We start from the raw sequence: 25,017 nt of genomic DNA, 5'->3' as shown, positions 1-25,017 counted from the left end.
AGATGGGTTCTCTTCCATGTTTGGGTTGGTAACCGACGTGGTTTTGGGTAGAAATCTAGAGTTATATCAAATGGATATGGCAGACGTTAAATGGATTAACAACTGGCTAACTCCAAATGGAACTATAAATGGGGAATCCTGCTTGGGCGGCTGGGTTTCTGTCCCATGGGGGTTGGTTCTTGGCCCTGCGCTATCCAACATGTGTACGAATGACCCAGAAGAAAACAACATGGTTGCAGATGCGGTTTGCAAGCCACCCTAGAAATGGGAGTGGGAGATAACACAGAGGCCAGCTCACTGAGTCAGAGCGATCCGGAACCTTTGTTAAATGGGATGCAAGCGAACGGTGTGGTTTTAAAACAGCCAATGTAAACGCGGACATGTCGGAAGATGGAAGGCAGGCCCAGCTGGCCCCACGGCGACTCCACTGAGACGCCGAGACGCTGAAAAGGAGTTGGGGGTGGTGATACATAATCAGCTGAACATTAGTGTCCAGCGTGATGCCGTGGCCAGAAGAACTCTTGTAATCCCGGCCAAAGTCTGCATGTGCTGCAGCCAGCCACACCCTGGTTCTTGCCAGCCATCAACATTACCGCAGGATGACCTCTGACCCCCTCCCCATGCCAGGGTGGCTCCCGAAACGCATGTCCTGCACTGCTCAGCGCTCTCCTGGGCCATGCACAAGCATTGGGTCGGTTACTTCTTTCAGGGAATACAGCCCTGGGGGGAGGGCTAGCTCAGTGCTTTGAGCATTGGCCTGCTAAACTCAGGGTGGTGAGTTCAATCCTTGAGGGGGCCATTTAGGGATCTGGGGCAAATCTGTCAGGGATGGTCCTTGGTCCTGCTGTGAGGGCAGGGGACTGGACTCAACAGTCTCTCAGGGTCCCTTCCAGCTCTAGGAGGTGGTAGATCTCCATGTATCCTAGGCCGTTGTGTTGTTTTAAATGGTTGTCCAGATGCTCCGGTCTCATCCCGGAACAGACCCGGATGGGAAATGCTTCCCCCCTGAGCTACACAGTCCTGCCCACCCGGTGCCACGGGCAGCCTGTGCTGTGCAGCCACACGGAGCTTCTCCCACCAGTGCGGCTGCTCCCCTCAGGGAGGTGGATTAACAGCTCTCGCCTGGCACCCGAGGCCAGGCCTGCACTAGACTCAGCTCGGCTGAAGGAACGCAACGGAGCTGGAGTCGGCTCATCACAAGCTGAGCTGGGCGGCGTCCCCACGGCCGGAGGCCGACAGGAGCAAACGCTCCCCGTGCTCCTCGCTTGGCACAGGTTTGCCAACCTCACAGGTGGCACCGACCCCAGCCTCCCAGCACCGAGGGGCGCCCGCCCCCGATGCTCCATTGGGCCTTTTTTCCTCCTTGTTGGGACTTTTAAAAAATGTTCACAACGCAAATGAAATGTGCCAGGGCCCCGACGTAGGAAAGCTGCTGCCACGTAACTTGACTCAGCTGTGGCGGCCTGGAGAAAGGGCGCTGTACGTAACGCACGTCTGCAGAGCGCGGCCCCTGCGTCCACGGAGGCAGAGCTCAAGTGGCCACGAGCCACGTATATTTGTGAGTGTGTGAAGAGGAAAAAGCCCACTCCCCGTGTGGTCTGCGCTGGGCTGTCCCCGTTCCCATGCAGCGGCAGAGCGGGGCCTGCGAGTTACACAAGCGGCTGCCAGCCGGTCCTGTGTTGCAATGCAAGACTGCAGCCTGGCCTGCTCCTGGGACAACATGGGCCCTGTTTCCTGAGCAGGAGAGCTGCGAGAGGCTGTGGTTTTACTACATTGTATGCAGCGCCTGGCCTGCGTCCAGCCCGTCTGGGCCTCGTGCCAGCGGCTCAGCCCGCCGGGAATGCGCTGGAGCAGGGAGTGGGGCGGATGGAATGGGGGAAGAGAGCGGAGGAATCCAAGAGGACGGATTTGCCTAGACAACAGCCCCGTTTCCATCTGGTCTGTCGGGAGTTGCCATAGGAACAGCAGCGACAAAGGCAGGGTGAAGGGAGGAGTCCTCACGTTGGACGAGATCGTGTTGGGGCGGAAGGGTGCCGCCCAGCTGGCTCCAGGGACGGAGACATAGGCAGAGTTCGGTGGTTCCCTCCGTTGCCTGGCGCGTGGGTTAAGACTCTCCTCCTCCCTCCCTCTCTCCTCACCCCTCCTTGCCGTTTGAACCTTTGCCCCGGGTGTTTCTGTGGGTAGCGACAAGGCCGCTGGCTCGGGTTTCACAATAAACCTGCCGTAGCCTGTCTCTCGTTCGCGTGCGTGCGTGCGTGCGTGTGTGTGTGTGTGTGTGTGTGTGTGTGTGTGTGTGTGTTTTGCCGGTCCGGCCGGCGAGCGTTTCCCTTCTCGTGCGGGGCTTACGGCGCAGCTCTCTCCTGCCGGCGCAGGGGGTTCCCATGGAGTTGCAGGGAGCTACTGCTCGGTCAGGGCCCCACTGGATTTGTACAGCCTCTTGCTTGGTGGAGACGTTCAGTGGGACGTAGACTCAGGCTGTCCCGTGCCCGGTGGCAGATGAGGAGGCAGCCCCATGGCCCGCACTGCTCTCTGCCCAGAACGAGATGTTTGGCCGTTGCCAGCAGACACGGCGTGCTTTTTGGCTATGTCTACACTATCAGTTTTTGCCGGAAGAGGCAATGCAAATGAAGCACTGATTAGCATATTGTTGCACTTCCTTTGCATAATCTATTCCGAGCCAGTTTTGCACAAAAACAAGCCGTGCGGATGTGTCTGTTTTGCACAAAACCCCCTTATCCGGGAGAGGGACAAGGGAATCAGCGCTTCATTTGCATTGCCTCTTCCGGCAAAAGCCATAGTGTAGACAAAGCCTCTGAGCATCCTGCAATGGGTGCTCCACAGCGTCTCTACCCTGCGGGGGGAATCCAGTCAGATGGGCTCTTGTGCTTCGGCCCGATGACGTGGCTAAACCGCTGTGGCCTTCTCTGTCCGGTTGCTGAGTGCACAGTTTGCTGATCCACGCGGTTGGTGCTGCACTTCCCCCTTGGCCACACGGTCTCACCAGTGAATCCCCCGGATTCTTCTTCAGCAACGCTGGCAGAAAGCACGTGGCTCCCTGTTGGTGCATTTCCAAGATGAGGCCACGTTTCGGAGGCATAGAGACACCATAGAGCCGCGCAGTCTCATGTTAGGGTGTAGGTGGCTCTTGCTCTTCCGGATGCGTGACAAGCAGCACAGTGATCCCCTGGCTTAACCGTTTCTTGCCTTCACTTCATTCACACACATTGTATTTCCAAAGAGACAAAGTCATCGACTCGTCTCCGTCTGTCACATATCTGAAGCAAAATGCAGGACAATGTAGCACATTGTCCTGCATTTTGCTTCAACTACCCCAGACTAACACGGCTACATTTCTATCACTATGTCACATATCTGGCGCTGTTGGCAGCATTCTCTCCTGTGGGCACCGTCGTGGCCTTCTGTGCACTGATACGATCTGCCCCTCTAGCAGTTGCTGCTTTCATGTTCCTAAAGGGTTTTTTCTTTCCATCCAAGTTGGTATTCAAGGACTGTAACATCTGCAAAACGTCCCGGAGCTTATCTCTTGCCCAGACCATACCAGTGTTCTCTGCAGCAGCCGTCTCTCTTATTCCAAAGTCTGGAACGATACGGAAAGGAAGTAGGGATGGAATACTCTCTTGTTTCCACCAGTTACATGCGGTGTTTCTGCCTGTTCTGACACTGAATACACATTAGTTAGTTATACAGAGCTTTTATTGAATTAGCAATCAGTGCTATGATTCTGTAGTGTTCACAGGTCCTCCAGCTAGGGGGCTATGAGTCAGGCTAAAAACTGTCCACACACAGATACTTTCTGCAGGAGAAATAACTCCGAGACAAGACAAATCGGTCACAAGTTCGCAAAAACAGCCATCGGTTGTGGCGTATCATGGCCTGCAGGGCACAGGATACGACAGTCCGTGAAGCTAGTCAATATGATGCTGATGGACAATCAAAGACACAAGGGAATTCTTAATCCAAAACCGAGTGTCTCCTCAGATAAGGTTCAGGTGTGAATTGGATGTTGAAATGTTCGATCACTTTGGAGCCCAGGTTATTAGAGAAATGAAAATCTTCAGCCTAATATATCTCAGAGTGGGTTGCATGAGGCAAACTATCATCCGGCTCTTGAAGAGAGGATGATGAACACCTGAAAGCTGTAGGCTTAGTATTGAGCAAGGAAGTTGCTAAAGCGCTGAAGGAATGGGAACCGGGACATTCAAGACCATTGGCTGCTCGCTTTGTGGTGAACCAGGCAGCAATCACGGCTCTTTGGTATTCTGTGCCAACAGGGGATAATGATGGACAAAACAAAGCTGCTTGTACAAAACTTTTCAGTGCCCTAGGTAAGATCCGCAAACATAACGTTCTCCTCCTGGGAGACCTAAATGCACAGGTTGGTCATAATCCAGGATACGAACGCGTAATGGACAGACATGGCATTGCTGGACAGAATGACGATGGAGAACGTTTTGTGGAACTCTGATCTTTGCATTGGGGGGCACACTGTCTCTGCCATGGAGATCAAACGATGGCTTCACTCAGAATCAGCTTGAACGTATTGCTTAGTAGGCCATTAGAAGGTCACTAACTGATTAATCTAGAATCAATCTAGAATCACAGAACCCTAGAACTGGAAGGGACCTTGAGCGGTCATTGAATCCAGTCACCTGCCCTCCGGCAGGACCAAGTCCGAGTGTATCTGAATGCCGATGTAGGAAGTGACTAAAATCTTGTTACTGGAACAATCGAAACTAAAGAAGGTGACACTGTGGTAGGTGGAGGGTAAGTGCAAAACCAGAGTCAGTAGATCCAGCAGTAAATCGCCTTTGAGAAAGTAACTGAAGCTATAAACCAACTAAACAGTGGTAAAGTACCAGGCTAGGATAGATACATGCTGACATGGTAAAGACTGGAGAGGAAGACGTGCTGGTTGAACAGGACGGTTTGGGAAAAGGAGATCTGTCCTAAAGACTAGAGAAGATGCGTCACCTGTAGAGCCCTAGAAAGAGGGACCAACTTATTGGGGATAACTGGAGAGGGGTCACACTCCTGTGTGTATCTGTAACTAGTGTTGTGTGTTACAACTCCGAATAGCACGAAAACGGCTGTTGGGAAAGTACTCAGGCGAGAATAGGCTGGATTTAAATCGGATGGGTTGTGTTTAGACCAGAAACTTGTCTCGAGGAAGCTTAGAATAACCAGCAGGAGGCAGGTTTGACCTTTCGTGGGGTTCTGAAAGCGTTCGGTAGTGTCCACAGAGAAGCCCACTGTAGAGTCTCAGCAGTGGATATGCCCCAAATACCCAAAGGACACAGCCGCTACATTTCCAATCTGCTGCGCTTGTCTCGGATGGTTCTGGAGAATTGCTAGGCCACACGTGAGTCACGGATGTGACTTGATGGCGCTGGAGAAGAATCATTTGCACTGGAGGAGCAGGAGAGAGATCCCCCCCTCCGGACTGGCCTTGGAGAGCGAAGGCTGGTCCCATCTGCGTGATTGGGCGTGAGTTCTGCCTCTGCCCAGTCTCCACTTCTATTAGCAGATTTACACAACTGTCTGCTGTGTCCACTCACCTGCCTCCCTTCATCTCCAGCTGGTTCTAGTGCATCCTTCAAGTGGGGGCTTAGACACCAACCCCCTCCAGGCGTCAGAGTCATCAGTATAAGAAGGAGAGGTGTAAGTGAGCAGAACGCCGCCATTAACTACACACTTCTTTAAACTAAACATTAGCGTTTGTCGGTAGCAACCCCTGTTGTTAAGGTCGTGACCGTTTCCTTTGTTAATCGTGTTTTCGTATGCTCAGAACTTTCTAAAATATTCTTGCTATGCGCTCAAGTGCTCCAGGTCTCCTCTTTGCTCAAAGGTTATTTATTTTTCATTAGGCGTATGCGTGGCAAGCCAATCAATAGGCCTGTCAAATAACAACAACATGCCGGTCCCGCTGACCAGAAAAAGAAAGCTCATTTCGTGCCAATGTGAGTGTCAATGGGACGATCGCAATACTCGGGTAGATTTAAAAACTGACTAGCTGACGCATCTCTGCACTGACTTGTAAATGTGGAATCGTTACTGAATGGGCCTGGCTCCAGTGGGGGCCTGACACGATTTAACGTTCTCATCGGGGATCTGGAAGAAAACAAACTCATCACTGATGAAGTCTGCAGATGACCCGGACATGTGGGGAAGGGCTATATAATGAATACAGACCAAACTGAGTGGCTTGGTAAACTGATCCCAAGCAAACACCGTGAGTGTTGGTATGCCTAGGAGGGAAGAGCCGAGACCACACTTACAGGGTGACGGACTCTTTTGGGAGCAGTGATTTTGAGAGAGATCTGAGGGGCGTAGTACATAAGCAGCTGACCGTGAGCTCAGCGTGAGATGCTGTGGCCAGAAGAGCTGGTGCAATGTTGAGATGCATGTGCAGGGAACTCCCGTGTCCAGATCTGGTGTGTTTCTGTATGAGTTTAAGATAAGAAAGTTCATATAATAAAGTGACGTGCTTCCTTGTGAAGTTATGCTCTGCGGAGGTGTCACTGCTATATTACAAGGCTGAGCAATAGCTATGCGGATCTTGAGTGTAGGCGACATGTTATTTTGATTTTTATCATAGTGTATAATCTATGGATATCGGTTTTATGGTTGGGGTGTGGTTGGGTAAGTTCCGTACTTTTGATTTAGTAGTAAATGCAGTGGAAATAGTCCTGTTTGCATAGTATGATGTGTGACGGACCGGGCCGTGTCTGGGCACAGCTGAGGGCGTCCGCTCAGGGCGAATTGCTCAAATCCGGGGCTCCTTACAGTCCCCCTGACTGGCAACCTCTCCAAACAGGCCACAAACCAGTCTCACAGAGCGCTTCAGCAGCCTGCCTGAAGCCTCCCGAGCAAAACCCCTCTGACACCCCAGCAATATCCGTGCCCCAGATGGCCCCGGGCCTATACACAGGTGGGGGGTCCTAGCACCCAATCCCACCTACCCCGAACAAGTTCTGTCCGGTTCCAAGAAACCAGCCACAGATCCCTGGTCAATTTACCCTCTGGACCTTACCCACAAATCACGCTGGGCCAATCCTTTAGAATCTATATCTAAAGGTTTATTATTACAAGAAAGAAAAGCCTGAGAGTAAGGTTATTAAAGTACAGTACGTTACATGCACCGAATCTCCCAGTTCTCGATGCAGGCTCTATCAGAGATGTTGCAGCTGCTGGTTTAAAAGTTCTTATTGCACATCCTACGATCAGGATGGGTTCACAGGTCTTCCGGGCTCTTCAATCCCTGCAGTGCTGCCTCTGGGATGAAGTGCTGAGCTGAGAACCAAATGGCATCGACCGCATGGCCTCTTTATACTCCTTCCTGGCCTCTTCTTGCATGCAGCAAGTCACCTGGTCAGAGGCCAATCTCTATGTTCCCTGCTGGCTGCCCTCAGGTGACAAATCCCATTCTTTGGGTGTGTCCATAGCCTATTGAGAGCCATTGTTCCACAGGGCTTTGCTACTCAGCCTGTCCATAGCCATGCTTAACCACATTCACAGAAAGATTCAGCTTCCACACAGATTACAGATTCCTACCTACACACACAGACATTATACACTCACATAAATAGTGTACATAAGATTAACAAACAATAAGCTCCCATTCAATACCCCACATGGCTCCCTTTCATACCAATTTCTGGGGCCAACACCCCCACCTAGGGGTGCAGCAGCGATCTGGCTGCTTCCCTCCAATTCAGTAATGTGACATGATGTACTGTGACTTTGTAGACAAAGACAAGCACTGGACATTGTGCATTGCTGTGCCCCTCTGTGATGTAGCATTTTTCTGGGGAGGAATTGTCTATAGTTATCACAAAGGTGCCTTTGCTATGTGTCATGAACTCCTGTGCCCCCGACCCTCCCTCTTCATTACTGATGTCCTGGGGAAACCTGGATATTAACGGCTCTTCACGTTTCGTTCAATGTCTGTGTTGTGGCCCTACACAATAGTCTCATTGACTACATAATGTGAATTCTGATTAGTTTACATGGAATGAATTTCAATTCCAATTTAAAGGAGAGGCCCCCAGTCTGAAAAGTTGGAAAAACAGAAAATAATTTGGAAAAACAAATAAGATACACTGCCACAGAACAAATAAGGGTACCAGTATATCCCAGGCAAGGGTATATGCTACAGCACAAGCCTGCTAAGAACAATCACTTCATAGACACGTAAAAATCATTCAAGACAGAACAGAATTAGACGGCTGCACTGGCTCATTTGAGAGGAAAATCCTGCTGCAGCCTTAGCTCTGGAGCCGACGGTGTTAACCCAGTTCTAGCCTGGAGCACTGGACTCCTGTCAAGGACTAGTATTGTTTGGGAAAATGTGCTTTTGATTTAAGCAAGAGATCTGGATGCTGGACAGTCCCAAGGATCGTTTCCCTCTGTCTCAGCTGCATATCAGGCCTTGGGCGTTCGTGCAGCGCTGATTACAGGAGGTGTGTTTGCTGGGGCAGGGAACTTTTGGGACCTGATTTTCCGTTGTCTTGTACATTTTGAGGCTACCTTAGCAGCCTCCTTAACATCTGCTCCGTCCTCTTCTTTCACACGGGCCTTTATGTCGCAGAGGGATTCTCTGGCCAGCCGGGGTCCTTTCAAGGCAGAAGAGCGTGGTCGTGCACTTCGTAAGGCTTTGGCTGTTGTCTCTCAGGAACTACCCAGAAGCAGCCGACTATAAAGTGGGCACAGAGCTGGTCTGAGAACCGTCTTCCAAGAGTCGTTATTTCTGCGTCACGCTGGAAGGGCATGTTGGAGGGGCTTCTCTGGGGTATATCACACGTGGTTTGGGTCATGACGGCGAGGTTGCGCTTGCAGGCGGCGGGGATTGCGAGCAGCTGCGGGGGTGGGGCCAGGATTCAAAATGATCTTGGCAAACTGGCAAAGGTCTGCCTGGCATGGCGTGCTGCCGAAAAGGGCCGGGGGCTCCCGAGGTGGCCCCAGAATCCGCCTGTGGACGCTGCGCCGGAGACCCCCCTGCACAGCGTGCTGCTCTGCAGGAGGGGGCTGCTTGCAGGGGCTGACCTCGGGCGGGGGAGCGGCTGGCAAAGCGGGGCCGTGACGCCGAGGGCTGGGTGTGCCGCCCCTCGGGCATGCAGAGACGCAGCCAAAGGTCAGGAAACGCCCCTTTTGAGATGGCGCGCGGGAGCCGAATCCAGCATCGCCTGCAGCGGGATGCTGCCGTTCCAGCACGTGGGAGTGTGCGTGCAAATACGCCCCATCTGTCGGGCCTGTCGTGGCCCTGGGCCATTTCCTGAGGCAGGAGCGTGCTGTGAGGAGGCTCGTCCGGCAGAGGGATGCGTGTGATCCACAGGCGCCCTCCGGTCCCTCTGGCCACGGCCGGGACGGCCCTTCGCTGAAGCCAGGCAGTGAGCACGACTGGGTTTCCTTTTGCCTCCCCGGCCCCGGGCCCGGTACCGGCAGCCCCCCAGAGAGGCCCAGTGTTTCCCTCCCCTCCCCTCCGGCCCAGTGCCCAGAGCAGGTGGGGGTGCCCCGTCCTAGGGCCCCTCTGCGAGGAAGGCCTGCACTCAGCCGTGACCCTGCCTTGTCACTCGGACGAGCTGGGTTCCTCGGGCTCCTGGAGGGGACTGTGGAAGTCTCTCTCCGCTGTGCCTCCCCGTGGGACGTGGCGCGTTCCCAGGGCCCGTGGGCTGGCAGGTCAGTCCTTCATTTCCACGTGGGGCAAAGGGCACTGGCAAGGGGCAGCGCCCGAGTCCGGGAACAAGCCCAGGCTGCTGCCTGCGTTGCCCGATGGCTTCCCGCGGTCACAGGGACTTTCCTCTTCTCTTTGCTTTGTCTTTCAGGACCTAGATGGCAGCTCCTGGCTGGGAAGGACTCACGCCCGCCTGACCCGCTGCAGCCTCCCGCTGCCCACCATGATCCTCTGCATGCTGCTGCTGGCTGCCCTGCCCGAGCCCTCCCCGGCCGAAGTGAACCCTGGTAGGAAGCCACCATGGGGGGGGACGGACCCTGCCCTCCTGCCTTGTGTGTTTCAACCCCCCTTTCCCTCTCAGAGTGGGCCTGTTTGTGCAGTGACCGAGGTGGGGTCAGCGCAGCCGCCTGTGCGCCCCCCCCCCGAAGATCCACCCCCCCGTAGAGACCCCCCCGCTCCACTTTGGCCTGGACAGCGCCCCCGGAGGGTGGTTATTGGTGGTAGCGGGATCTGCAGGGCTGAGACAGCAGCAGCCACGTCGGCGCTAGAGGAAGCGTCAGGCCGGCTCTGGGGCGCTGGACTCACCGCAGGCAGCCAGTCGCCAGGCGCAGGCCGGCCGCAGAGCCAGGAGCGGGGGGCTCTGGAGGGGAGGTTGGGCCCAGCCCCAGGGCAGAGGGACACGGCGGGGGTCCCGCAGGGCAGGTCATAGGCTGGGGCGTGGTGCCAGAGAGAGCCCAGTGCCGAGCTGTGTGAGGAACAGCCCCGTGCGGCTCCCTGCCCTGTCTTGGCCATGCCCCCAGACACGAGGGGCCGCTCCGTCCGGGGGAGGCCTGATGGACTCTCTGCTGATATTATTTCTGTGCGCCCGCGACTGGCCTGTTCCGTCCCTGCCTTGGCCCCGCCCCTCTGGCCCCCATTGCAGCCCCAGCTCCGGGGCAGGGCCGGGCTGATCAGGGTGAGAATAAAGCACCCTCGGGCCCTTGATGCACCTCAACGTGCAGCCCTGTGCAGTGGCCCCAGCTCCAGCCTGCAGCGGGGTCGCGGTTGGGCCCCTCCTGCCTCAGAAGCAGCGTCTGGACGTGTCCTCCGGGAGAGGCCAGGGCCGAGCAGGGGTGGGGGCGGTACCCCCATGGCGTCACACCCAGAGCCCGGGGCTGGAAGCTCCCTGTTGAGGGGCACAGGGCGGCTGCCCCCTGCGGGCTGATCACGGGGACCCAGCAGCTGGAGCCCTGGGTACAGGGTAAGAGTCCTGGTGAGCTGAATCCGGCCCAGCCTGCTGCAGGGCTCCTTGGCTGCCCGCCTCTCCGTGCACACGCAGCTCTGCCGGCCCAGCCTGCCGCTCCTCTGCTCTGCCAGCCCCTGGGTCTGCAGCGCCCTTCAGTCCCGACAGAGCCCCCCGGCCCCCGCCAGGCCCTGTGCTGTGTCGTACCTGCAGACCCCTCGGTGCCCTCCTGCCAGGTCCCGTCAGTTCCGACGTTCCAGCCCTGAGCTCCCACCCCCTTCAGTCACCCCATCGAGCTTTGCTGATGCTCCTCCGTCCCAGCCTGTGGCCTCCTGATGTCCCAGCCCTGGGTCCCCCAGCAACCCTGCTGGTGCCCTTCAGCCCTCACCCCCCGCTCCTCCCCTGCAGGCCCATGACCCACCCGGCCACAGCAGCTCCTGGGCAGCCTGTGTCTGAGCTTTGAATTGTAGCTGGCCACTGGGGACTGCTGGGATTGATCCGGGGGCAGCTGCCTGACCCCCAGGGAAGGTCCCCACAGCTGCTGAGCGGCCCCACCCTGCTCGGCCTCGCGGCCGGAGATCCAGACACGCCGCAACTTCCGCGTGGCGTCCACGCCGCTGCTTGTAGAGCAGTCGCTTGACCCTCGCTGGCCTGGGGGCGGCTCCCTCCGGCAGGCTCCAGGCTGCAGAGTCGAGTCGCCACAAGTGCCCACAATCCACTTGGTCGTTGCCCAGGCTGCCCCGGGTTCGGCCTCCGGAGGTGCCGCGCAATCTGAGCCAGGCCCAGTTAGCGATCGGCCCTGCTCCGACAGCTCTTCCCACCAGGCCTGCACCTGCTTAGTCATCACACCCGCCCGTCGCCTTTCTCTGAAGGGCCGAGTCTCTCCGGGAGTCTTCGCCGCGGGGCGGAGTTAGCTCCACTTCCCAAAACGGCTCTCCGGGCGACCCAGAACAACGAGGATCCCCATCTCCTGCCGCTTTTCTTCTCTTTTACAACCCAGAGAGTCCAGAGACGTCGGCTCTTTCCTCAAAGCCGTGCTTATAGCTTCCTTTCTCCGAAAACAAGCTGACAGGGTCACTGCCCTCGTGGCCTCTTCCTTCGAGGATGAACAAGCACGCGAGGAATTTCGCCTGTAGAGTCTTCAGCCTCCAGTCCTACAAAATGACCGCCTGTCTCGAAATCACTCCTTTTCTGTTTACGTTCTTCGTTTGCTTTCCACTAGGCTTCTCTCTCGTTGATGGGTTATTTATGGGATACAATCATAGAATACTGGGACCGGAAGGGACCGCGAGAGATCAGTCAAGTCAATGTTTGCTGCTCCATTAGAACAGGGTGCAGATGAGTGAAACCGCTGCATTAGGTTTCCGTGAAGGTTAAACACCAAATACTCTTCTGCATTTAATAGTCACGTTGATCTGTACTAGTCATACAGTGAATGAGCTGGTACCTGGTTTGCCAGCCTCATGACCTTTATCACCCAAACTGGTTATCTTCTCCAGTCAGGTTATTTCACTAGAGCTATTTTCCAAACAGCCATGTTAACTGACCTTAAATCTAGCTCTCTCCTTTAATTCATTATTGTCAGAGTCCTGTACCAGGCCAGATTTCCATTATTTTGCCCAGGACTGATGTCAGGCTAACCAGTCTGTGGTTCCCCAACCTCCTGTTTAGAGACAGGAATGAGGTTAGCATATTACCAGTCTTCTAGACTTTTTCCTGTATCCCAGGATGTATTGGAAATTAACACCAGTGGCACAGACATCTCCTCAGCCAGCTGTTCTAGGACTTAATGTTTATCCCCTGCGGATGCTGTTAGGCGTGGTCTTTAGGTACCAGTGGACTGGAAAGTAGCACATCATCCACGTGGGATTAGAGCACATCACCCTGCTCCTCTCCAAATCCGGAACAGGAATCGGTCCTGAACGCGTCTGCCTGTGTTGGGTCATTGTTAACGTCCATCTCCATCTAGCCTGGCTTGTGCAGGCAGACAGACTAGGTGATCACAGTGGTTCCTTCTGGCCTTCACATCTATTCATCTACGCCTGTATCGTTCTTAGGGTTCCTTTTGTTCCTGTGAATCCCCTTGTCCTTGGCCCTGCCAGCGTTGGATTTTTCCCTTTCTAGTTTGCTATTCCCCCTTTCTTTTGCTGCATATTGACGGCTGTCTGTTTCTCCTTTCACCTTCACGGCTCCTCACCCGGGTGGACTTGTCACCAAAATTGTTTTGAGCTTCAGGTTAAAAGTCTGTTCCTGTTCCCCTCCAGCAATATGCCGATACCCTTTGGGGATGCACGAAGGGACCATCCGAGATGAAGACATTACGGCCTCCAGTCAGTGGTATGACTCCACCGGACCCCAGTATGCACGGTGAGTTAACGCTTGGCAAAAGCCGCCCCACAGCCCTCCAGAACGGATACAATTGGACTGAAACTCTTCACTTACGGTGCAATCCCATTTCCCTAATGTCAGGCGTATTAAAACGCGGCGCCCGCCGAGGTGACCCTCTTCGCACTGTAGTCGCACAGCGTGAACAGGTGACCAACATTTTGATTAAAAAACTAGCACAGTCCAACATTATCACAGAGCACATCAAATACATGAGCAGCGGGCTAACAGGTTTCTAAATGCACTTACAAATGGGAAATCACCAGGGAGCCCGTGTGTTTCTAACGTGGTCCCCAGGGAGCAGTTCTTGGCCCAGCGGTATGTTTATGATTTTTAATCAATGACCTGGACGAAAACGTAAAATCGTTAGCGATCCCGTTTGCTGATGATACACAGATTGACGGGGGTTGGGGGAGGGTTGCTAAAGAACAAAGCGCACAGGTCACTAGGTTCGGATCGCTTGGGAAGCTGGCACAAGCAAGCAGTATGCAGCGGCTAGATGTAAACGTGTGCGCCTAGGAACAAAGGAGGCCAGCCCCATGGACCCGGTGCAGAGCTCTGTCCTGGAACGCAGGCACTCTGGGGTCCTACTGGTGGGGGGTTGGCTCTGCAGCCTTGTGGCATGAGTCAGGACCTGGGCCTGTCCGTTAGGCGGGGCGAGCAAGCTGGGTTTGACTGCCGGCCTGGCCAGCAGGTGAACAGAGAACAAGCAGCCGGCGTTTTACCTCCGCCCACAAGCGATGGGGTGCAAAGAGAGAAGAGATGGAACTAAAGGGGCACAGGGCGGGAGGGGGTATGATACACGAGCACACACTGACAGGCTGCCTGGCTCCACTCCCGAGCCAAGGCCAAGCAGCCAGTTGGAAGGGCAAGTGCCGGAAGGCTAGGCCCTGGGGAGTAAGGCCTGTTAGGTGTGCGTCTCTCGCCCCACCAGGTTGCAGAGGGAAGAGGGGGATGGAGCGTGGTGCCCAGCGGGCCTGTTGCAGCCGGAAGACGTGCAGTTCCTCCAGATCGACCTGCACAAGCTCTTCTTCATCACGCTGATCGGGACGCAGGGCCGGCACGCCCGCGCCACAGGCAAAGAGTTCGCCCGGGCCTACCGCATCGATTACAGCCGCAACGGGGAGCGCTGGATCTCCTGGAAGGATCGGCAGGGCAGGCAGGTGAGTGCAGTGGAGGCTCCCAGGGTTCCGAGATCGGCAGAGACTGAATCCCGGGAGACAGGGTGCCCCCTTCCCTTCGCCTGCGGCCCGTCGCTGGAGCAGCGCCCCTCTCTGTCAGCGTGGGCCTTTCCCAGGGCCCCGCCCCAGGGCCCAAGACCCCGGCCTACTTGACTATGCTGCAAAATTATCTACAGCTGAACCCCAAGCACCAGCCATTCCCCTCACCTGGCCAACCCTCCGGCCCCACGTGCATGGCGGCTCAGCAAGACCTGCTGAAATCCAGATCCGACCCTGAGTGCCCACCGTCTCCACTCTCCCCTGCGGTGTCTCCTCTCCTCAGCTACCACCGGCAGAGCCATCTCGACTGTCTCGAGTGCTCCGTCCGAGGTGGATTGGGTGTCGCTCGTAGGCCAAAGGATGCATGGGGTAGGGCTGGGGGGATGCAGGATGCCGGTCTGTAGGAGGCTGTATTGGTTACGGTCGGGACCGTTGCCCCTCTCGGAACTGTCTTCGGACTTAGGCAGACAGTGCGACATTGGTTACACCCAGGTCATGTTTCCAAGATTATTTTTTCACCACCTCTGAGAGCAAGAGACCAGCTGGGGTTCGGCCATAATGACACGAGGGCCCTGGATCGAGCTCGGGGTGGAACGCTAACTGTTGCCGTGACGTTCTTCCTCACGGGAAACGCTCAGCAAGCCCGAACGAGCTCTAACACCGGGAACGCTGGTTGCCGGCTTTTGAGTCTCTTGTTAATGGACGGCAGACGCCCGGGATAACAAAAGGTTCCTGCTGGGAAATCCCGGCCATTACAAGTGTCTTGCTGCTCCTTGTCGGGCGGCTATTACCAATAATAATAAACAGCCTCCAGTGTGAGGGGAAAGGGGGCGCCCGGTGGTGAGGCGCAGGGTTCAGGCCCCATCGTGCCGACCGTTCTGGTCCAACGTCCTCCTTTGCCTACGTCTAGTCACTCGACTGGAATTGCAGCCACGGTCTCCAAACTGGAGCCCAGATTTTCCTTAGCCGTGTCCCCCCCCTCCCCGAGCAGTGAGCGGCTTTGTGACTGGACTTCCTGGTCCGTGCAGCCCTGGAGCCAGGCTTAGTTTCCCCAGGATCACCCCGTCCGACCCCATTGCAGCCCGTGGGTGCGTCCTGCCGTGTCTGGAGCTGGTCACTGAAGCCCCCTCTGTTTCCAGGTGATTCAAGGCAACACCGACACGTACGATGTGGTCCTGAAAGACCTTCGGCCCCCAATCATTGCCCGCTATATCCGGGTGATCCCCGTGACGGAGCTGCCCATGACGGTCTGCATGAGGGTGGAGCTCTACGGCTGCCTCTGGTTTGGTAAGGGCCCTTTGCATGGTCCCCTCTTCACGGCCTACCCAGGGCCCCTGGGCTGCCCGGCCCCGGCCCTGTGATGGGGGAATGCCGGTAGCCATGCTCCCCACGGGAGTGCAGGCCCTTCCTGCTCCCTGTGGTCCAGGGCTTGCTCCAAGCAGGAAGGAAGAGGAAATCCTGTGGACGGAGACAATGGGGAGCAGCTTCTGACCTGCTTTCTCCATTCTCATCTTTTCTAGACGGTTTGGCGTCCTACAGCATCCCCGAAGGAGGGACCATCGCAGCCCCTGGCTCGCCGATCGTTTACCTGAATGATTCCACCTACGATGGCTTCCAGGAGCGCAGGTGGGACTGGGGCTCCGGTCTCCCTCCGGCACTGTCTCCTCTTCGTCCCTGAACCTCTCGCTACACGTGTAGTTCCAGAACCTTCTGGAATCGGCCACGTTGCCACTCGCGGGACGCGGTTGATTCTGTTCCTCTGGGGATGTGTTGGCCAGGTGCTGTCCCTGCAGGGCGTGTGGGCCGACAGTGCGTCAGACTCGCGCCCCTGGTAGCTGGTGAAGGTTAGCGGGAAGGTATAGGGTCCTGCTGGACACACAGGATGAGGGATCTGCATGTACCACTTGGTACGTGGCCAGCTGTTCTCCAGGGGGCTGCCTTCCCCCTTTGGCTCAGGGGAAAAAAGCTGTTTGTCCAGCTTCAATGGTTTGAATCTCAGCATCTCCTGTCATTAGATAATTATCATCTGATTCCCCCATAATTTCCTGCAACTGTGAAAATTTAAATTGAAAGAAAAATTAAAATGCTTAAAAAATGAACATCAATATTATCCGTCAAAATTATTTAAAAAAATCTGCCAAGGCTAGTTATGGCCACTGCTTTTAACTTTCCAATCATGCGACTTCCCATTGGGTTTCAGTAATGCCAGCCGTGTTGAATGTATGCGCATAAACGAGCAATTCCAACTCATCTGGTTTGTTCCGCAGGCTCTAGCAGTGGTCTGCAGGCAGCTACTTTCTTCTCTTCATGTTCTTGTGCTTCCTGATTGATGTTCTCACAGTCTCCATGTTGAGCTATGGCCTCATTTCTTCCCTCCGTTCATACTCCCCGGTTGTGTTTCATTTAATGCCCTCCTGACTACGCCAGCAACAGGAGATGGGTTCCTCTTCTGTGATGTCCTCATTTAATACCAGGCACTCAAGTTCACCCATCTGAGCATTTAGACTTCTAGCATTTGTATCCAAGCACTTGTGAAATGTGTCACTTTTTAGCTGTCTGCCATTGTGTGATGTAACTGAATGGGATTCTTTTACATGTGAATGTTTCTCTTCAGTTCCTACCTGTATTTTATCAACCTCCATCCTTCCCGCCACACTAGTGAATAGAGAAGCTACCCTTTATAAGATCATGGCTTCAGTTTCTTCTAACTTCATCAACTTGACTAGTTCTGGGGGAAATGTTTCAGACTGATTTTTTTTTTAAAAGGTTCAGCAAAGTCAGTTCAGCTGTTCCCAAGAATGAAATTAAGGGACAATAGGTTGTTTTGTACCTGTTAAAACTGTCCTGCCACCATTTCGTTGAGAAGTCCTAGAGCGTCACTGCTGTAGAGCAGGAACATGAGACTTTACTTCTGGGTCACGCTTATGCCAGCGACATGCCAGTTTCTGTCTGCCCCGGGGAAACCTGCAAACTAGAATAAGAGGGACGGCTCAGTTGGCGTGTGCAGAGTGGTTCAAGTCTGATTGTTTCATTACACAAAGAGAAGGAATGCGAACGAGCCCGTAGCCTGATGGGTAGGGAGCTCCTTAGGGGAGGTGACTCAAGTTCAAATCCCTGTGCCAATGAATATTTAAATATTTATACAAAGTGAAACAGCGTCAAGAGGAGAGGGGAAAAGCCCCGCCCCCGTAGCCCGGTGGCTAGGACAGTCACTGCTGCAGATTGGCTGGACGTTGGCAAGTCAAATGTGGATTCTGTTGTGTAGGGTTTTGCCAGGCAGTTGTCGTAGGGATGGTCTAGAGCAGTGTTGCTGAGAGTGTTCTGTGGTCTAGAACAGTGTTTCTGAGTGCTCCGTGAAATCACGTCAGAACCACGTTAACTGGCCGCCCCGGTTTGTTTATTTACTGGCGCCGTGGCCACGGAGCCTCGCGGCTCCCATTGCAGCCAAGGGGAGCCGTGGAAGTGGTGTGGGTCAGGCCACCCCTTCCCGTGGCTCCCCTTGGCTACAAAGAGCAACACGGAGCCAGTGGGAGCCACGAGGCTCCGTGGCCGCGGCGCCAGTAAATAAACAAACCGGGGCGGCCAGTTAACGTGTTTCTGAACGTGGTTTCACGGAGCACTCTCAGAAATACTGCTCTAGCGCATACTCCACGAGTTCTGCCACGAGGGATGGGAACTGGGCCGCATGACCCCTCAAGCTCCCACCTGTCCGGTGAGTCTCTGGTTTGCCTATGGGCGGAGAAGGTTGTAAATGTCCCTGAAACGAGAGCTGCTGTGAGTGACGTTTCTCCGACCGACTCCCCCCGTGGCAAGGAAGTGCCCTACACGGGCGGCTAAACAGGGGACAGCAGGGACCACTCCCTCCTCCTCAGGGCCAGCTCGATCCATTCCTGTGCCCTGGGCAGCGGGCGCGCGGCCCCACCCCTCCAGCGCGCAGCTCTCCTTACAGCTGCCATCAGGCGCCCCCCATAGGTTGGCCCCCAGGCAGCTGCCCGGCTCGCCCCCCCCCCCCCTTAATCCGGCCCTGCTCCTCCTGCCGGTCAAAGTCACAGGTGGTTTGGGGTTGACCGAAAGTGCATTTTTCGGCTGTAAGCAGTTCGTCTGAAAACATTCACCCAGCTCTGCCATGGAGGCTGCCGGTCCCCTTCCATGCCCAGGCGAGGTCCAGGAGTCCCAGCCAGGCCCGTGCTGTCGGACACTGGAACTCCGGAAGAGTCTGCAGGAGCAAATGGCTGATGTGTGTCACCCTCATTCCATAGGGATTCTCCTAAGAGGTTAACTCAGGTGCCCAGCTCCAAGGCCCCATCTCTCCAGAGAGCCAGAGCTGGGGGTGCCACTGTCTGCGGCTGGTTTTCGAGGCCCCTTGCTCAGGTGAACAGTCAGGCACGAGGCCCCTCGGCCTTTACTCACATCTGCATAGAAGTCTCTTCATCGCTGTCCTTGCCCAGTCTGCAGGGGAGGAAGGCAGGTGGGGTCCACGCCAGCCTGTGGGGCAGAGGCTGCGGGCCAGCCCAGCTTGTGCACCAGCTTGTGCACTCCACTTGCACGAGGATCAGCAGCGGGACAGATTATACCTTCCTGAGACACGGTCTCAGTGCTGCTCCTGGGTGGGCAGCTCCTTACAACCCCCCCGCAGCGCAGTGGCCACAGTCCCAGGCTGAGCCAGGAGAGGAGCGGAGGCCCAGTCTGTGAGTCTCTTCCCTCTGTCTAACCCTTCTCCGTCTCTCGCCAGGCACCTGTACGGAGGCCTGGGCCAGCTCACCGACGGGGTGCTGGGCCTGGACGATTTCACCCAGAGCCACCAGTACCGGGTGTGGCCAGGGTACGACTATATCGGCTGGAAGAACGAGAGCTTCAGCGCAGGTTTCGTGGAAATGGAGTTTCAGTTTGACCGGCAGAGGAACTTCACCTCCATGAAGGTACGGCCGTCTCTCCCCTCCCCCGCCGGCCTGGGGCCTCCGTGGCTGTGGGTCTCGTGGGGCACAGGAGTCCCGATTCTCCTCAGCGTCCGGCTCCGGACTGAGACCCCCTCTCAGGTTCTGTTCCTGGTTTGTTGCAGTGAGTCGGGTTCTGCGTGTGGCCTGTGGTGTCTGGCAGCGAATGGCTTTGCTGACAGAAATGTGGGTGGACACAGGTTGGGACGGGAACGTTGGAGAATATTTTAAACATGCAAATTCAAGGTTTCCCATTGTTTGTGTCTATGGAACAGTCTTGCCTCTGAGCAGCGTCTTCCCCTCCTCCCGGGAAGCGGCTGCCCTGCATGTGGGGGTGAGGACAGGCACCCTCTGACCCCGGGCCAGGCGAGGCACCTTGGGGTGCTGTGGCATTATTGGGTGCAGGGCAGGCCCCTGCTGCGCCAGAGCCCAACATGCCAGCTGCAGCTCCAGCAGCTCACACTCCAGGCTCTGGTCACAAGAGCGGCAGCTCCCCCCCCCCCCCCCCCGAGCCAGCCACATCCTCGATACAGTGCTCTGAGCAGCTTCTCTGCATCACACTAACAGAAAGAGCCTCTCACGCCGGAGCCTCTCTCAGGCTCCGGCAGAGTGTGCAAACTCTTGCCCCCGGCCGAGGGGTGTGTGTGTCAAACAGCGCCTGCGGGCTACAGGGAAGGGGCTCAGACCCCAGCGTTGCCCCTGCTCGGGCTGCCTTGGGCTGACAGGTGGGCTCACCGCTGTACCTGCGAACCTCAGCATCTCCTTTCGCCCCTGGCTTCGAGGGCTGCCCCACGCAGGGGGATGGGGACAGGCAGTCTAGGGTGCCTCCTAGCTAGTACAGGGGCGTGTGTCAGTATTTGGGGTCTCCGCTGCTGCCTGGCTGCCTACGTGTCTCCACCATTCAGCCCGTAACTCTGCTGTTCCTGGCATGGAGGTGCCGCTGTATTAAACACGGCGTTTGAAGTGAGCCTCACAGTTCAGCCTGCTGTGTGGAACTGGCCGGCTCTCCCGCTACCTGCCCTGCCACCCAGAGCTGCCTCGTTTGCAGAGGTGGCGAGTGCTGAGTGTACGTTTCTCTCCCGCTCATCGATAGAGACGTGACTAGCGCGGGGCCGAGAGCAGAGCCTTCTCGCCTCCCACTGCAGAACGAGCCCCCGTTTCTGAATTTGAATCTGCCCATTAGCTCGTTTTTAGTCCATTGAATAGACGCTTGCAGACAGGACTAAATCACGCGCCTTCCAGGCCTACGAGTCTTGCGTCTCCGCGCTCCCTCCTCAGCCTCAGTTGTCCTCTCGTGACGAATACCGGACTGCGGCACCAGGGCTGTCTCTGTGCCGCCGGGGAGGGCGTTCGTTATTCTGCAATACCCTGGCTCTGCATGGGCTGGGTTCCCGAGCCGCCTCTGGCCCAGGCCGGCGTCGGGCTCACACGCCCGCGGTTGCTGCCCGTCGAAGGCCTGGTCCTGGTGTCAGCGAAGCTGCTGGGAGCTGGAGGCGAGTTCAGGCTGCTGATGCTTTTCCCTCCGGCCAGGTGCATTGCAACAACATGTTTCCCAAGGGGGTGAAGATCTTCCACAAGGTGGAGTGTCTCTTCAAGCCGCGGCTGATTGCCGAGTGGGAGCCCGACCCGGTGGGCGTCTCCACCATCTTGGATGACAAAAACCCCAGCGCCAGGTTCGTGACCATCCCCCTGAACCAGCGGGTGGGCAAGGCCGTCCTTTGTCGTTTCCACTTTGCCGACACCTGGCTGATGATCAGTGAGATTTCCTTCCAGTCTGGTGAGTCTCCGCCCAGTCCCCGGGGCGTGGGGAGCAGGGGGCAGACTGGGGGACCTTGAACAGGGGCTGAGGGTGGCAGCGGAATGGTGGATGGCAGATACCCAGGGATCAAGGCTGGGGAGCGGGACCTTCAGCAGGAGGAAGGGGGAGGCGAGGGAGAGACGTGAGGGGCTGGCAAGGGAGAGGCGTCGGGGGGCAGTGCGGGGGCAGCGAGGGAGAGGCAGGGGTGTGGGGGGGCAGCAAGGGAATGGTGTAGGGAGCGGTGAGGGGGAAGCGGGGTCGGCAAGGGAGAGGCGGGGGCGGCGAGGAGGAGGCGGGGGGCCAGGGAGAGGCATGGGGGGGCGGCGAGGAGGAGGCGGGGGGCCAGGGAGAGGCGTGGGGGGGCGACGAGGGAGAGGCGTTCGGGGGGTAGCGAGGGAGAGGTGGCAGAGGGGCGGCAAGGGGAAAGCGGAGGGCCAGGGAGAGGCATGGGGGCTAGCGAGGGAGAGGCGGGGGCGGCGAGGAGGAGGCGGGGGCCAGGGAGAGGCGTGGGGGGTGGCGAGGAAGAGGTGGGGGCGGTGAGGAGGAGGCGGGGGCCAGGGAGAGGCGGGGGGGGTAGCGAGGGAGAGGTGGCGGGGGGGCAGTGAGGAGTAAGCGGGGGGTCAGGGAGAGGCGGGGGGTAGCGAGGGAGAGGTGGCGGGGGGGCAGTGAGGAGTAAGCGGGGGGCCAGGGAGAGGCGGGGGGGGGTAGCGAGGGAGAGGTGGCGGGGGGGCAGTGAGGAGTAAGCGGGGGGCCAGGGACAGGCGTGGGGGGTTAGCGAGGGAGAGGCGGGGGCGGCGAGGAGGAGGCGGGGGGTAGCGAGGGAGAGGTGGGGGGCCAGGGAGAGGCGGGGGGTAGCGAGGGAGAGGTGGGGGGCGGTGAGGGAGGGGAGGTGCAGGAGAGGCGGGGGGCCAGGGAGAGGCGGGGGGTAGCGAGGGAGAGGTGGGGGGCGGTGAGGGAGGGGAGGTGCAGGAGAGGCGGGGGGCAATCGGAGCAGGCACGAGGCTGCTAGGGAGCAAGGGTGCAGCATGCACAGGGCGCAGTGGCGGGGGGGTACGGAGCAGTCGGGGGTGGGGAGCAGGAGTGGGGGGCAAGCCTGGGGTGGGAAGTTGGGGAGCAGGAGCACGGGGGGGTGAATTTTTGGCCTGTGGCTCTCAGGGGGAGGGGGCTCCCGAGCTGGCGCACAGGAGAGGAGATTGTTGTTGCTTTTCCAAACTCTCCTGGTTTTCTGGTCCGTCTGCAGCCATGCTGGGCCCTGGGTCTTCACAGACAAGGGTTCATTGTGACCCCTAAAGCCGCAGCCTGAACAGGGCAGCCTCCCGCCTCTGCTCTGGCCTTCCTGGGGCACTGGGCCCAGAGCCCTTCCCAGGCCGGCCGGCCCAGCCGCCAGAGAGGCCCTCACCCTGCGCCCCTTTCTGTGACCTGCCCCGGGCTCCACGGAGGCGCTGGAGGCGAACACGCGGACTTGCTGGGGATCCGCGAGCCCGGGGGCGGGGGCAGAGGTAGGGAGCCGGCGACAGACTGAGCCCTGCTCTTCCCCTCACAGACATGGAGAACGTGAATCCCATGGTGGTGACTCTCGCCACAAGCACGGCGGAGCGGCTGGAGGCAGCGTCGAATGCTACTGAGGCGGCCTGGGGTAAGGACTGGGCGCTGTCCCGCCTCCGCTCCGCAGACACGCCCGGCTGTCCGGGCGGATGGACGCCCACGCTCTCCACGGGACGGTCCCGGCTGCGCTGTGTTCACCCAGCATCCCTCCACAGCCAGCAGACCGGGGCTGTGTCTGCCCTGCCACCGTGCCGGGCGTGGGGCAGGCCGGGCCACCTCGGGGCAGGTGAGCCAGGCACACATGGGCGACCAGTGACACCTTGCAGCCTACCCTCTGACATTGAGTCCAGGGCCTTTCTCCTCCCTGCGGTCAGTTCCAGTGGCCCACGGCCACCGTCGGCAAAGGCTCCAGGAGCCGCCGGCACCAAGTCACTTGAGAACTTCCAGGACAGGAGACTTTCTGATAAGCCAGCGTGCCCACCGAGTCCTGTACCCCCCGGGCTGGCAGTCCAGCCCCCTGCCCACCGAGTCCTGTACCCCCCGGGCTGGCAGTCCAGCCCCCTGCCCACCGAGTCCTGTACCCCCCGGGCTGGCAGTCCAGCCCCCTGCCCACCGAGTCCTGTACCCCCCGGGCTGGCAGTCCAGCCCCCTGCCCACCGAGTCCTGTACCCCCGGGCTGGCAGTCCAGCCCCCTGCCCACCGAGTCCTGTACCCCCCGGGCTGGCAGTCCAGCCCCCTGCCCACCGAGTCCTGTACCCCCTGGGCTGGCAGTCCAGCCCCCTGCCCACCGAGTCCTGGAACCCCCGGGCTGGCAGTCCAGCCCCCTGCCCACCGAGTCCTGGAACCCCCGGGCTGGCAGTCCAGCCCCCTGCCCACCGAGTCCTGTACCCCCCGGGCTGGCAGTCCAGCCCCCTGCCCACCGAGTCCTGTACCCCCCGGGCTGGCAGTCCAGCCCCCTGCCCACCGAGTCCTGTACCCCCCGGGCTGGCAGTCCAGCCCCCTGCCCACCGAGTCCTGTACCCCCGGGCTGGCAGTCCAGCCCCCTGCCCACCGAGTCCTGTACCCCCCGGGCTGGCAGTCCAGCCCCCTGCCCACCGAGTCCTGTACCCCCCGGGCTGGCAGTCCAGCCCCCTGCCCACCGAGTCCTGTACCCCCCGGGCTGGCAGTCCAGCCCCCTGCCCACCGAGTCCTGTACCCCCTGGGCTGGCAGTCCAGCCCCCTGCCCACCGAGTCCTGTACCCCCCGGGCTGGCAGTCCAGCCCCCTGCCCACCGAGTCCTGTACCCCCGGGCTGGCAGTCCAGCCCCCTGCCCACCGAGTCCTGTACCCCCCGGGCTGGCAGTCCAGGCCCTGCCCACCGAGTCCTGTACCCCCGGGCTGGCAGTCCAGCCCCCTGCCCACCGAGTCCTGTACCCCCTGGGCTGGCAGTCCAGCCCCCTGCCCACCGAGTCTTGTACCCCCTGGGCTGGCAGTCCAGCCCCCTGCCCACCGAGTCCTGTACCCCCTGGGCTGGCAGTCCAGCCCCCTGCCCACCGAGTCCTGTACCCCCCGGGCTGGCAGTCCAGCCCCCTGCCCACCGAGTCCTGGAACCCCCTGGGCTGGCAGTCCAGCCCCCTGCCCACCGAGTCCTGTACCCCCCGGGCTGGCAGTCCAGCCCCCTGCCCACCGAGTCCTGGAACCCCGGGCTGGCAGTCCAGCCCCCTGCCCACCGAGTCTTGTACCCCCTGGGCTGGCAGTCCAGCCCCCTGCCCACCGAGTCCTGTACCCCCCGGGCTGGCAGTCCAGCCCCCTGCCCATCGAGTCCTGTACCCCCCGGGCTGGCAGTCCAGCCCCCTGCCCACCGAGTCCTGTACCCCCTGGGCTGGCAGTCCAGCCCCCTGCCCACCGAGTCCTGGAACCCCCGGGCTGGCAGTCCAGCCCCCTGCCCAAAGCAGGACCGGCCCCAGCTAAGCCATCCCAGACGATTTGGCCTGGGAGTTGCCCCGTCCTCTCCTGCACCAGGCTGTTCGCGGGGGAGCGCAGCCCCCACTCTCGTGACTTCCGTTTCTTTTCGTTTGCTTCCTCTGCACAGAGACCACGTCTGTCCTAACCAGCACCTGGGTGGGGGAGAAAGCCGACGACTCCAGCACCTCCGTCCTGGTGGGCTGCCTCGTGGCAATCATCCTCCTGCTCCTGGCCATCATCGTCGTCATTCTGTGGAAGCAGTATGTCCACAAGAGGCTG

General features: G+C 58.3%; 1 protein-coding gene across 2 annotated transcripts in view; it reads left to right on the top strand.

Annotated features, from left to right (window-relative positions):
* LOC102458614 (discoidin domain-containing receptor 2-like) overlaps nt 1-25,017 on the top strand; it is a 60,484-nt gene that overhangs the window by 20,584 nt on the left and 14,883 nt on the right. The window contains exons 1-10 of one of the 2 annotated variants that reach the window (XM_075905944.2): nt 7,589-9,407; nt 9,843-9,978; nt 13,178-13,280; nt 14,233-14,461; nt 15,658-15,805; nt 16,039-16,144; nt 19,251-19,437; nt 20,983-21,229; nt 22,794-22,886; nt 24,866-25,017. The exon at nt 24,866-25,017 is cut by the window's right edge and continues 6 nt beyond it. In XM_075905944.2, coding sequence (XP_075762059.1) covers nt 9,915-9,978; nt 13,178-13,280; nt 14,233-14,461; nt 15,658-15,805; nt 16,039-16,144; nt 19,251-19,437; nt 20,983-21,229; nt 22,794-22,886; nt 24,866-25,017 — 1,329 coding nt within the window. In that variant the 5' untranslated portion in view covers nt 7,589-9,407; nt 9,843-9,914. Of the gene's footprint in view, nt 1-7,588; nt 9,408-9,842; nt 9,979-13,177; nt 13,281-14,232; nt 14,462-15,657; nt 15,806-16,038; nt 16,145-19,250; nt 19,438-20,982; nt 21,230-22,793; nt 22,887-24,865 lie in introns of those variants that run through there. The other variant, XM_075905943.2, reaches the window with a different exon arrangement.

Source organism: Pelodiscus sinensis, chromosome 23 (assembly GCF_052426305.1).
Source record: "Pelodiscus sinensis isolate ZL-2025 chromosome 23, ASM5242630v1, whole genome shotgun sequence".
Classification (NCBI taxonomy): domain Eukaryota; kingdom Metazoa; phylum Chordata; order Testudines; family Trionychidae; genus Pelodiscus; species Pelodiscus sinensis.
Note: the sequence above shows the minus strand (reverse complement) of the source record. Positions and strands in the feature narration are given on the sequence as shown.